Source organism: Diceros bicornis, chromosome 34 (assembly GCF_020826845.1).
Source record: "Diceros bicornis minor isolate mBicDic1 chromosome 34, mDicBic1.mat.cur, whole genome shotgun sequence".
In the NCBI taxonomy this organism is placed as follows: domain Eukaryota; kingdom Metazoa; phylum Chordata; class Mammalia; order Perissodactyla; family Rhinocerotidae; genus Diceros; species Diceros bicornis.
In genome coordinates, this window is record NC_080773.1 from 33322314 (window position 1) to 33335937 (window position 13624).

The 13624-nt window shown below is 53.2% G+C and overlaps 1 protein-coding gene across 2 annotated transcripts; it reads right to left on the reverse strand.

Annotated features, from left to right (window-relative positions):
* Positions 1-17: 17 nt before the first annotated feature.
* TMEM150B (transmembrane protein 150B) lies at positions 18-7109 on the reverse strand. Of its 2 annotated transcripts, XM_058530310.1 has the most exons (8): positions 7025-7109; positions 6582-6729; positions 6163-6238; positions 5672-5731; positions 5513-5580; positions 5178-5305; positions 3045-3228; positions 18-607 (listed from the first exon to the last, which is right to left on the reverse strand). In XM_058530310.1, the coding sequence occupies exons 3-8, from the start codon at positions 6228-6230 to the stop codon at positions 411-413; spliced, it is 705 nt and encodes a 234-aa protein (XP_058386293.1). In that variant the 5' UTR covers positions 6231-6238; positions 6582-6729; positions 7025-7109; the 3' UTR covers positions 18-410. The 2 variants fall into 2 exon arrangements, with proteins under 2 accessions (XP_058386293.1, XP_058386292.1); XM_058530309.1 differs by lacking the exons at positions 6582-6729; positions 7025-7109 and having other exon boundaries at positions 6163-6427.
* Between the last annotated feature and the right edge of the window lie 6515 nt (positions 7110-13624).

Here is a 13624-nt window from a genome sequence, read left to right on the forward strand (position 1 = left end):
GGCCCCCCTCCCCCGGGTCCTCCCCCTCCCCCCACGACCTTCTGTACGGATTTGCTCTCCGGAAGGAATTCTGGTTTCGCGTGATCCTGCCTGCGTCCGTGTCTCTGATTCCGCCGGCGGCAAAAAAAAAAAAAATTAATAATAATAAATAGCCTTGATCAGGGATGGCTGGCTGGCCTTGGCCTCTCGCTTCCTGGGCGGCCCTGACTGCAGGCGTGGGGCCAGACGGCAGGGACAGGAGGCACCGAGACGCCGGCGCAGACCGGGGGTTCACAGCCCCGTGGCGCACGCGCACCCGCTGGTTCCAAGCCGTGAATAGACACACTTCCCCCACAGCTCATCTTGGGGGGCGCGGAGAGGTCCAGGATTGGCCGCTGCTTTCTCCTCCTCCCGTGAGGGGGAGGCCGGGGTCAGAGCTGGGCCTGCAGGAACATGGGGGAGGCCGGCGGGGGGCTGAGGCTGGGGCCCTGCTGGAGACACAAGGTGCAGCCTTCCAATCCAGAGAAGTCAACAGCCAGGAGGCCAAAGAGCAGGAAAAGCAGCATGGCCACCGCCCACTCGCAGGCGGCGGAGGCGGAGCGCAGCGGCCAGCTGTGGAGGACGACCACTTCGCAGCAGCGTCAAGGGCACACCGCCAAAGGAAGCGTCTGGGAGCCCAGCCGGATGGCTGTGTGACCACGGGCAGGCTGAGGCCGTCTCTAGGTACCCTCTCGTGACATGCCCACCCTGCCCTGGCTGGGGTGACCCCTTTGGCTGGCCACTGTCCTTGGCGGCTCCTGGACACTCTCTCAAAGGGCTGCCCTCCGATCCCCGTCTCTATCGCAAGCTGTTTCCCAAATGTTTTCCCTTTGGCACTCCCAGTATCCCAGAACAAGGTTCTCATCTTCCCCTCGGCCTGTCCTGACCCCGCGAAGGCTCCGACGTCGCCCCACTGACCCGGCCACAGCTGCCACTGCTTCCAACTCCAAATATGCAGAGTTTCCTCAAGACACCCCCACCCCACCCGCCAGCCTCAGGCTGTGTTTGCAGCTTGCTCCTGCTCACTCCCAAACAGAATCTCATCTTCCCCCTAAAATCTTCCTCTTTCCGGGTGCCCCCACCTCTGTGACAACTCATGCCCCCATGCGGACCCTGGGGAATCCTCCTCGCCCCCTCCCTCCTCCTCATCCCCCAAGGCCAGCTGGTCACCCCAAGTCTTGTCCCAGCGGCCTTGCCCATCTCTTTCTGGCCTCTCATCTCTCTCTCCTGGTCTGCCCTGTCCCTTCTCTGGCTCCCCAGTTCTGGCTCCTTAAAACCTTTCTCTACCCCGCCAGCCCCTGCATACTCCAAGCTCCTGCGGAGCAGAGAGCCTCTGTTTTCACCAAGCTAGCTCCTCTCCTAGATCAGATTAGACATTATTTCATTTATTCAAGGATTTCTGGATAGTGAATCAGGCCAACACCACCCCGGCCCCGTGGATCTTAAAGGAAAGGAGAGATGTGAGCTCCCAAGCACAAGGTGCTTGCCCCAGAACTGATCCTCCCCTGCTCACAACCTTTCCATGGCTCCCTATTGTCCCCCCAGGCAGAAGCCCAAGGCTTTAACCCCTCACCTTAGTGCTGCAGAGCCTCATCTCTTGCCCCAAGCTGGGTTTTCCACCCTCTTCCACACCTGCAGTGTTCTCCACCCTCCCAACCAAGGCCAAAAGCAGCTGGTTCTGCAAGACCAGCTCAGGATCTGCCAGGTCTCAGACCCATCTTTGCAGATGTCCAGCCCTTATCACACCCAGCTGGCCATCTTTATGGTCCCACCTCCCTTCCCCTCTCCCACAGCCAAGGGATATCTGAGCCACAGAATGAGGACCCTGCAGCCAAACTGATTATCAGCTGCTGGATCTCATCACTATCAGGCCCTTGGCAGAGGCGATATGCTGGTTATACAGCTGGAGTAGCTCAAGGCTGAGCTGAGGGGCCAGCCCTTCCCATCTATTTCATGGGATTCGGTCTGCTGCTCGGGGGAAATGGGATCGCCATCTCCATTTTGCTGGGAAAATTCCAAATAAATGGATCCACTTAATGCAACCAGCACAGGACCTCAGCTCGTTTCCCCCCAGCTTCTTCTGAATGCCAAGTGACCTGTCGGCCCCGCTTCCGACCTCCCCACAAAGGAGGGTGGTCCCCAAGCCTGAGTTTGCAGGCCCCCGTCTCTCAGAGCACTCTATCAGTAATAATCCTTATTATGATGAAAGCAACTCCATTTTACAGATAGGGAAACTGAGGTTCAGAGAGTGATGTGACTCACCCAGAGGTGTGTCGGGCTAGTGGAAAGAGTCTGGGTTCTGGGGCGACTCAGAAGTTGGTTGGAATCGAAGCTCCACCCAGTGGTGTGCTGGTAAATGTTTAACAACCAGCTCTGATCTGTAGCATTGGCCAATGTCCATGGTGTATCCACGCCAATGTCCACTCCCAGCATGGCCATCACAAGCTACTAACGTGACATCACCCAACATGCAGGTGGGAAGAGAGACACAGACTTCTCTGAGAGCCCACACCAGCTGCCTGCAGACAACCACCAGCTCCGCCATCGAACTTCACGATGGGTCTTGACCAAGAGACGTTCCCTGTCTGAACCTCATTTCCAGTCTTAGCCAGCACGATGACTGGCACAGAGCGGATGCCCCAAACGCACCGCTGTCATTGGTTGATCATTCTCCCAATATTTATTGGTCACTCACTACGTCCTGGGCACTGATCCAAGTACCTCACAGCTACCATCTCTTTCATTTCTTACAACTCTGGGATCCCCCTGTCATCGGCATCTGATAGATGAGGAAACTTTAGGCAAGTTAAGAAACCAGCGGCGCTTCCCCCAGCTAGCGTGTGGAGGAGGTGGGATTCCAATCCACGCAGGGTGACCCCAGAGCCAGCACTCTCTGCGCCATAATCCCATCATCGCGCCGCAGAGACTGAGGCCGAGAAAGGAAGAGGCATCTGCAACAGCACACAGCAGACCCACCCCAATGAAGAACCGCCCCCGGCCCCTGGCCCCGGCCCCAGGAAGGATACTGGCCACTATGAGGATGGTGCAGACGCTACAGAGGCCCAGACGGAGTGGCCCGATCCAGGGAGCCCCTGGCTGGGGCAGGCTCTTCATTCGCCAGAAGACAAGGAGCTGCAGCCAGAAGTAGAGGTTGCCCACGAAGAAGGCGAAGAAGGCCCCTGTCAGGTGCGTGGGCAGCTGGTTCTTTTGCTGGGAGGAGGAGGGAGGAGAGTTGAGGGGAAGACCTGTGGGCGGGCAATGGCCACGATGGGGGCAGGGGTCCTCGACCAACCCAACAGACTCTGATTGAAAGTGGCCAAAGGGCCGGCCCCGTGGCTTAGCGGTTAAGTGCGCGCGCTCTGCTGCTGGGGGCCTGGGTTCGGATCCCGGGCGCGCACCGACGCACCACTTCTCCGGCCATGCTGAGGCCGCATCCCACATGCAGCAACTAGAAGGATGTGCACCTATGACATACAACTATCTACTGGGGCTTTGGGGGGAAAAATAAAAAAATAAATAAATAAATAAATAAAAATAAAAAAAAAGTGGCCGTACCTGGTGATCAGCTTATTGACAAGGTGCATTGGCTTCTGTCAGCTCCCCCAGGGCGGGATTTAAATCTGTTATTCACTGCGGGGGTGGGGGGCTCAGTCCCTAAAAACAGTGCCTGCCGCATAGTAGACGTTCAGTAAATACTAGCAGAATAAATCTTGTTAATAAATATAAATCTTCTATTCTCAACTGCCATGCAGGAGAGCAGCTATTGCCACCAAGAGGGTAAAAATTGGTTTTTGAGGGGCGAAAAATTCTTACATAATACAATGGTTTGTGGCTTTCAGACATATAGTATATATTATGTTAAATTTTTTAAATGTTAAAAATATCTTGGGCCGGCCCGTGGCTTAGCGGTTAAGTGCGCGCACTCAGCTACTGGCGGCCCGGGTTCGGTTCCGGGGCATGCACCCACGCACCACTTCTCTGGCCATGCTGAGGCCGCGTCCTACATACAGCAACTAGAAGGATCTGCAACTATGACATACAACTATCTACTGGGGCTGTGGGGACAAAAAAGGAGGAGGATTGGCAATAGATGTTAGCTCAGAGCTGGTATTCCTCAGCAAAAAGAGGAGGATTAGCATGGATGTTAGCTCAGGGCTGATCTTCCTTACAAAAAAAAAAAAAAATTTCTTGGAGAGGAAGGAATGATTAGGAGAAAATGTCTAAATAAGGCTCCTTAGGGGAGCGATATAATGAAGAAAAAGAAAAGTTGAGGAACACGGAAATAAATGAATGAGTAAATGAACTGCTGTGCAAATGGGATGGGGAATTTTTTAAATGAATAAAATTATAACAAAATAAATCAATAAGATTTCTCCTATTGCCTGTCCATTCGTTTATTCTGCAGATATCTACTGAACCTCGTGGTTAAGAATTGTGGGTTTGAAGGGCCGGCCGGTGGCGCAAGTCGTTAAGTGTGCGCGCTCCACTGCGGCGGCCTGGGGTTCGCCGGTTCAGATCCCGGGTGCGCACTGAGGCACCACTTGTCAAGCCATGCTGTGGTGGCGTCCCATATAAAGTGGAGGAAGATGGGCAAGGATGTAGCCCAGGGCCGGTCTTCCTCAGCAAAAAGAGGAGGATGGGCAGATGTTAGCTCAGGGCCAATCTTCCTCACCAAAAAAAAAAAAAAAAAAACAATGTGGGTTTGAGAGTCTATGAATCTTGGGTTCATTTCTGACCACCACGGACCAGCTGATAAAAAAATCTCTCTAGATCCACCTACAGTTCTTGTGGAGATGGATGAAAATCATGTAGGCAATGTAAAGTCTAGGGTCTCGTACTGAGTGGATGCTCAATCAATGGGGCAAACACTAAGAATGAGTGAATCTGAGTAATTTCATCATTAAAGGGGGTGGAGGATGGCAGCAAATTACCTCAACCTCCTCCAGTTGGAATAGTTATAAAGAGCTTCCTACGCAGGGCTCCGTTGGGAAGAACCCAATGCCCTCCACGGCCCGAGAGCCACAAGAGAAATACAAGTCCCAGAATACCGTGCGGGGACGAGCCCCTGAAACCAGAAGCTTGTGGCCCCAGGGGATGCTGGGAGTTGTAGTCCCAGACTCTGGCTGGCCACCTGGCCTGGGCTCCACGAGCCGTCTCACCTGGAAATTTCCCACCACGGAGGTGCCCAGGGCACAGAGGATCCCCGACCACAGGATCAGCTGGTTAAGCCACTTTGCGACCCCCCAGTCCCGGAGCTGGTGGTAACGGAGAATGCAGATCCAGGCGGCTGGGAGGAGAGAGAAGTGGGCAGGAGACCCGGGCCCCGCACCCCTGGGTAGTGGGAGGGTGATGGGGTGGGGAGAGACTGGGGGTCCAGGGGTGGGGGCCAAGCTCCCGGGTCTGGAGGAGGAGGAGGCTGGGGGCCTGGACTCCTGGGTCTGATGCGGCGCTGGGAGGGGCTCGCACTGATCGGAAAGTGCTAAGGAGTATTTACCCATAGCAGCTCCCACGTTGAGCACCTGGCTGAAGATGCAGCTCTGAGGCGGGTAAGATCCACAGAGACTGGGAAAGGTAAAGATCATCCTGTGGCTCCTCAGAGCCAGGGCCTCCCGTTTCCTCCCTCCGGCCTCCCCACCCCCAGCGCCATAACTACCTGATATAGGGGAAGCCTTCGGTGAGGTTCACAGTCTTATTGGCCACTGAAAGTGCAAAACTGAAGTGGGGGAGACATCAAACGAGTAGAGGGCTTTCAGCGACAACTTTTCTTTCTGTTACTCACAGAAACCAGGACTTCTAGCTCCCTCTCCCTCAGATCCAGGAGTCCAGACCCCCAGTTCCCTCCTCCCTCAGACCCAGGAGACCAGACTCCCAGCCCCCTCCTCCCTCAGACCCAGGAGACCAGACTCCCAGATCCTCCTCCCTCAGACCCAGGAGACCAGACTCCCAGCCCCTCCTCCCTCAGACCCAGGAGACCAGACTCCCAGCCCCCTCCTCCCTCAGACCCAGGAGACCAGACTCCCAGCCCCCTCCTCCCTCAGACCCAGGAGACCAGACCCCCCAGCCCCACCTTCCCCAGACCGCGGGGTCCAGGCCCCAGCCCCTCCTCCCTGGGACCCAGGCATCCATCCTGCCTTTACCACTCACACAGTCCAGACGCCAGAGACAGCCCAGAAGGCCAGGAAGGCAGGCAGCAGGGACAGGTAGCCCCACATGCCTAGCTCTGCAGGGGAAAGAGAGGGGCAGGGACTGGGGCCACGAATCAATCAATCAATCTCTCTCTCTGAGGTGACGAAGCAACTTAAGGGTCCAGGTGTATCAGATCACGGCCTCTGAGCCCCCATTGGCTCCCAGGCGGAAGCAATGGGCAGGCCCGGTCTGATGGGCCAGCTCAGCCCGGGGCACTTTCCCTACCCTTCTCAGCCCGGGGCACTTTCCCTGTCTTTCAACAGTCCTTCAATCCTGATCTCCCAGGTTCTCCTAGCTGCCTGCCCCACATCCAGCTTCTGAGTGTCTCTCAGCTCCTCCCTCCACTGTCAGCCTCTGGGCTCCCCCAGGGGACTCACCTGTCCAGGATCCCCCGGCTCTCTCAGTCCTGGGACTGGGGCTGCATGAGAGCCTCCCGGGAAGACGGGCCGGGATGTGGGGTGGGGCTCCGCGGGCGTCGACACACTCCAGCAGAGCCAAAGTCCACGCTGGAGCGCCTGCAGGACACTGTCAGGCCAAGAGTCTGACTGCCACTTTCTCCAGGACCTCACACCCAAACCGTCACTTCCGGGTCTCCTCAGAACCTAACCTAGCACCTTAGCTTCGGGGGTCCCCAACTTCCTCCAGCTTTATAAGTCCAGCCTCCAAACTGCCAGCTCTCATCCTTCCCAGGACCCAGAAATCAGAGACTCCAGCTCTCTACACCCCTCCTCCTCGGGGACCCGGGAATCCAGGCCCCCAGTCCCTTCTAGAACACGTGCATTCCTTTCTAGCCCCTGGGGGCCAATCCCCCAGCTCTTACCTCCTTAGGACGGAGAACCCAGCCCCGCAGTCAGCCTCCTTTCTGGGCACAGTTTCTGTCCTTCAGCTGCTGGGTGTGGGGCCCGGTGACCCCGCCTCCTCCCCCCACTTGCCTTCCCCTCTCCTTTCCTGTCGACCAGCCCAGTGGAGTTTCCCCCGTGGGCAGGCAGGCGTGGGTGTGGAGGGAGACCTTGGTGATGACATCTCCTTGCAAAAAGCCTCCCCTATAAGAGGCTGCTTCCTCTCCCCTGAACATTTTCTTTTCTTCCACAGAGCAGCCCGCAACTTTCTGGCTTCCTCCTCTCTTGAGACTCAGGTGTTTGGCCCCAGCCTCCTCCTCCTGCTTCCCCAGGACCCAGGATTCCAGGCCCCCAGTCTCCCCTCCCCTAGCCCCTGACAACTACCGATCTGCTTCCTGTCTCTATGGATTTGTCTATTCTGGAAATTTCATATAAATGGAATCAAACACTTTGTGGCCTTTTGAGTCTGGCTTCTTTCACTGAGCATCATGTTTTTGAGGTTCATCCATGTTGTAGCATGCATCAGGGTTTCATTCTTTTTCATGGCTGAGTAATATTCCATCAGTCCCACCTCTTGGGACTCCAGAGTTGAGGCCCAGTTTTCTCTTCCTATGTGCTGCAGGATTTACAGCAACTAGGACTTTAGATCTCCCAGCTTCTTTAAGAGTAAAGATGAGAAAGTGGGAGAGAAAGAGACAGACACTAGAACATTCCTTGAGTCAGAGGCCCAGAGATCAATCAAGAATGAGATCTCACCCCTGCCCTCAATGGGTTCCCAGGCTGGTGGGCAGACACACTGGAGTCTGACGATTCAAATACAAGGGGTTATAAAGAAGGGAGCACAGGGGATGATGGCCTCAGAAGAGGAAGTGGCTAACTAGCAATGGTGGCCAGTGTGTTTTGTTGTGGGGGAAGGTCAGGCAAATCTCATGAGCTACTCAGAAAGAGGATGTGTATGAGTGTGCAGGCTGCAGGAAGACTTTCTCAGTAGAGTCCAGGTAGTCTCTGAGGGTCGAGCGCCTTATCTGCTGGGCTTCAGAGTGCAGAACCCAAAGCTCTTGATTGCCGTAAAGGGCTTGGATGTTATCCTGAGGGTAGCAGGGAGCCATGGAATGTTCTTGAGCAGGAGCTGACACTGATGATGTGTAGACAGGAAAGAGACGTAATGATAATAACCATTGACACATCTTTAGTGCCAGGCCCCGAGTTCTCCACATGGCAAGTCATTAATTCTCATGATAGCCCTGAGGTGTCATTGGCATCTTTATGGACCAGATTCCCCAGTCCTCGTGGCAGTAAAATTCCTGATTTCTTGACTCACCTCTGGATGCCTCACACACACGCATTCACACACACAGCCCAGTGACCCTGAGGAAAAAACATCTGGAGTAATTCCAAACTTCACACATCTAGGAGACTGTGTTCCCCAAGATCTAGAGCTTTCGCCTCGGCAAGATTTGGGTTTGAATCGCATCTCTGCCACTTAAGAGCTCTGAGCTTGTACGAATGTCCTGTGGCTGCTGTAACAAAGTACCACAAACTAAGTGGCTTAAAACAATCCAAATTTATTAGCTTCTGCTTCTGGAGGTCAGAAGTCCAAAATGCGCCTTATGGGCTGAAGTCAAGGTGTTGGGATGGCTGGCTCCTTCTGGAGGCTGCAGGGAAAAATCTGTTCCCTACAGGCTTCTGCATTCCTTGGCTCGTGGCCCCTTCCTCCGTCTGCAGAGTGCCTCACTCCAACTCTGCTTCTGTCGTCACACCACCTTCTCTGACTGTGATGGTGTCCCCCTCTTTCACTTGTAAGGACCCTATGATTAAATTGGGCTCGCCCAGATAATCCAGGATCATCTCCCCATCTCAAGATCCTTAATTTAATCACATCCACAAAGTCCCTTTTGCCTTGTACGATGCCATCATCACAGGTCTTGGAGATTAGGACGGGGACATCTTTGGAGGGCCATTATTCTGCCCCCACGGTGCCCTGGGGCAGGGGGCTTCAGGTTCTTCAATCCGTAAAATGGGGTGTCCAGTCTCTGAAACCAGACTGCCTGGGTTTGCATCACCTCCTGCTGATGGTATGACGTGTGGCAAGGAGCTTCCTCCCTCTGCTCCTCAGTTTCCTCATCTGTGAAATGGGAACAGTGAAAGGAGCTCCCACAGAAGGCCGTAGTGTGGACTCAATGAGCCAGTCTGTGTAAAGTGCTCGGAGCAGCGTCTGCACGTGCGTGTTTGTAAGAGGTGCTGTTGTGGGCACTGTCTTTATCTGGGGGTTTGTGGTAAGAATCAAGTGAGAGAAAAAAGCACCGTTCAACTTTGACATGTGCTGGGCCCGCGGATATTGCTCAATATGGGACTGTTTCTTTCCAGGGGGTGTAGTTTCGCTGCTGGTGGCAGGAGGGGGGTCAGAGCCCCTGGTTTTGGTTTTGATTTTGGTTTTTTGCCATTCAGCACATATTGACTGAGGACCCCCTGTGTGCCAGGCGCTGTTCTAGACACTGGAGATACAGCAGCAAACAAGCAGACAAAAACAGCCCTGGTGAAACTCCCCTGCCCCTGCCCCTGGCCCCAAATGCCTCTCCTCCCCGTCCCCTCCTCTTGGTTTCAGTGGCTGCTATTTCAGCCGGTGGGTCAGCGTCTTCCTCCTGAATTCTTCCTTTCTTCATTCATTCAGTAAATATTTCCCCGAGGTCCCTGGGTTCCCAGGCCTGAATCCGACCCAGCCCCTGTCCTCGAGGGGCTCCCTGTGTGCAGGTGACATGTGCCCTAGTGGACGTCACACAGGGCCGTGAAGGAGCCCAGGGGAGGTAGGGCTGGAAGCTACCTGCTGCTCACTCTGCCGGTAACAGTGTGTCCCCCATCTCACCTCAAACCTGGCTGTGTCTGTCTGATTCCCATGTTTCTCTCAAAAGGAAATAAAGACGCTAACCCCCAGGTGACCCTAGACAAGGCTTTTCCCTGCTCTGGGCCTCAGTATCCACCTCCCTGCCTTGGCGCAAAGGCTAGGCTTACTGGTGGCCCCTTGCTGGCTGTGTGACATCCTCAGGACGTCCCTGAGAGGACCAGGGGAGGGGAGGTTCAAGCCTGGTGGGCTAATTTCAGTTTGGGAATTGGGCTCCTCCCACTGTCCACTCGCAGGTTGGGGGCCCAGAGTCTTCTGGATCCTTCCAGAAACTGGGGCTGACAGCTGGCTCAGCCAAGGGGAGGCAGCTGTGGTCTTCCTCTGGGTGAGATGATACTGCACTTTCATGTTTAGAAAATCGCTTCTGATTGGTGGGGACCATTTTTCCCAGAGAGGGGAACCTGCCCAGGCCGGGGATGCAGGCGTCTCTATTTTCTGGTCTGTAAAAGCAAGGATCATAATGGTGCCTCCCTCACGCGGTTGCAGGGGTTCAAGAGTGAGTCCATGCAAGGACTTAAAACAGTGCCTGACTGGGCCGGCTCCGTGGCTTAGCGGTTAAGTGCGCGCACTCCGCTGCTGGCGGCCCGGGTTCGGATCCCAGGCACGTACTGACGCACCGCTTCTCCGGCCGTGCTGAGGCCGCGTCCCACATACAGCAACTAGAAGGATGTGCAGCTATGACATACAACTATCTACTGGGGCTTTGGGGGAAAAAAATAAATAAATAAAGTTAAAAAAAATTAAACAATAAAACAGTGCCTGGCACGTAGTAAATGCTATATAAAGTTAGATATTAACGTTGGGCCCTCTGGGTTACGCTCCGTGTTTCTGTGGAGCATCCTGTAGCCCTGAGAAGTTGCACTGCTTTGTAGAGTAGATAGCTGGGGCTCCGAGAAAGAGTCTTGCTGGGTCGTTGGGTCCTCCCAGAAGAAAATGCTGCAATGGCATTAGCAATGCTGGGGATTTACTGGAGGGTGATGCCAGTAAAGATAAAGGAGAGAGGGAGCAGAAATAGGCAGGGAGGTCGGTCTGCCCCGTGGGAAAGGAGACGGGGAAGGAAGGCGTGGGTTGGAAGAGCTTCAGACTGTGAATCTCTGAGAAACCCCAGCCAGCCCCACTGGGGAGATGAAGTGCAAAGATTTCCCGTCAACAAATCCATAGAAACAGAATGTTGGTCGGTGGTTGCCAGGGGCTGGAGGGAGGGGCGAAGGGCGAGTGATTGCTTAATCACGTCTTTGAGGGCTGATGAAAATGTTTTGGAACTAGATAGAGGTGATAGTTGCACAATAGTGTGATTGCACTAAATGCCACTGAATTATACACCTTAAAATGGTTAAGTGGTGAATTTTGTGCTATGTGAATTTTATCTCAATTAAGAAAAAAAAAAAAGATTGCCATGAGAGAAGTGGGTGGAAATGGCCAGGCTCTAGTAGCCACCCCCCATGCTTAGTCATTGGTGGGTGGCTGCCCGAAAAGAATGTGACCTCAATCCCCAAAAAATATTAGTTGCAGGTACTGCAGCTATGGGCTGTTGGCCAAACGCATTCCTCACCGTCGATCAAGTTCTTTCTTGAAGAGTGAGCCACCTTGGCTACCATACTTGCCCAATGTCACTCAGCTACTGAGTGGAGGAGCTGGGGTCAGAACCCAGGTCTGTCAGATTCTAAAATGTGTTTTTTTCCAACATTCCATGCTACCTCCTCAAATCCCCATCCACATATCCACCCATCCAACCTTCCACCCAACCCATCCATTCATCTGTGTATATGTTCTTGCCTTTGTGCATTTATCCAACTAGTTATTTATCCACCCATCCACCCACCTGCCTATCTATCCAGTCATCATTTGTTCTTATGTTCTTCCAGCCCTCAAAGCTCCATCCATCCATTCAACTATCCATTCATCCACCCATATGTTCTTTCATTCTTTAATCTGTTCTATCAATCCCCTCTTCCCATTTGCCCTACAATCCATCCTTCTATTCAACCATCCACTTTCCCACTGATCCAATCCACTTAATCAACCGTCTGTATTAGCTTCCTGTGGCTGCTGTAAAAAAAATTCCCACAAATCTGGTGACTTAAAACAACAAAAATTTGTTCCCTTAAGGTTCTGGTGGCCAGGATTTCGACATCAGTTTCACCTGTCGGCAGGGCTGTGCTCCCTCAGAAGGATCTGTTCCTTGCTTCTTCCAGCTTCCGGTGGCTGCCGGCGTTCCTTGGCTGCTGGCATTCTGTGGCTTACAGCTGCCAGCATTCCTCCAATCTCTCCTCCTTCTCCTTTGTGCAGGTCTCTGTGTCTAATTGCCTTCTGCCTCTCTCTTATATAGTACATGTGATGGCATTTAGAGCTCACTGGGACAATCCAAGATAAGGTCCTGCTCTCAATTAAGGTCCTTTACCTTAATCATGTCTTTTGCCGTATAAAGTAATATTCACAGGTTCCAGGGATTAGAAAGTATGTATATCTTTGGGGGTCATTTGTCTACCATACCATCCATCCAACTATACATGCACAAACACATACACGCGCACTTCTTTCTCTCTCCACCCATCCATCCATCCATCCATCCATCCATCCATCCATCCATCCATCCAAGTTCTGGGAGCTAAGAACACACAGTTGAGCCCTCAAGAGGTTTCAACCTCTGGAGGAAGCAAAGCTATAAGGAGACAGGGACAATGGCCATGTGACTGAGATTGGTTACATTGAGCAAATATGTAAATCTACTGAGCTGGCCATCTCTGCTACCTGCCACCTCTGTGTTCCCACCCCTTACTACCTCCACACTGGGAAAAGAAAGGAAGATGGGAAGAGAATGGCCCAAACATTTTTCATTCTCCTTAAATCTTCCATCCCACTCTCTCCCTTCTCACTTCCAATCCATGAACATAGCATATATCTCCTCATTCATTTTGATCTTCTTTAAGGTCTCTCAATAAGGTTTTACAGATTTTCTGTGAAGAGGTCTTGCACATCTTTTGTTAAATTTATTCCTTGGTGCTGGATATTTATAAATGCTATTGGAAGCCGTATTTGTTTAAATTTTTATTTTAGAAATGTGTTGATGGGGGCCGGCCCGGTGGCGCAAGTGGTTGAGTGCGTGCACTCCGCTGCGGCAGCTCGGGGTTCACCGGTTCGGATTCCGGGCGCGCACCAACGCACTGCTTGTCAGGCCATGCTGTGGTGGCGTCCCATATAAAGTGGAGGAAGATGGGCACGGATGTTAGCCCAGGGCCAGTCTTCCTCAGCAAAAAGAGGAGGATTGGCAGATGTTAGCTCAGGGCTGATCTTCCTCATACACACACACACACACAAAAGTGTGTTGATGATTAAAGAGAAAATGGTCAATGTAGTGGACCTGAGTTGGCTATTATGCTTGCGAGGTTGGCCTTTTGTTGGTGTCCTGGGACTTGGCTGTCCAAGTGTTCTGAGTGGCTCACTGTGCCTGGATTGTTTGTGCAGACTGTGTGGTTTATGCTGAATGCCTGCTTTCCTTCTGAGAATCTGGAATTTTGGTATGTGCTAGGCAGACAGTGCCTACGTGATTGGTCACCAATAAAAGCCTTGGGCGCTGAGTCTCCAGTGGGCCCCCTTGGACAAAAATATCACGCACATGTTGCTGCATTTTTGCTTCTGGAGGAAGAATGAGCTCTGCGATCCTCATGGGAGGGAGAAAGCA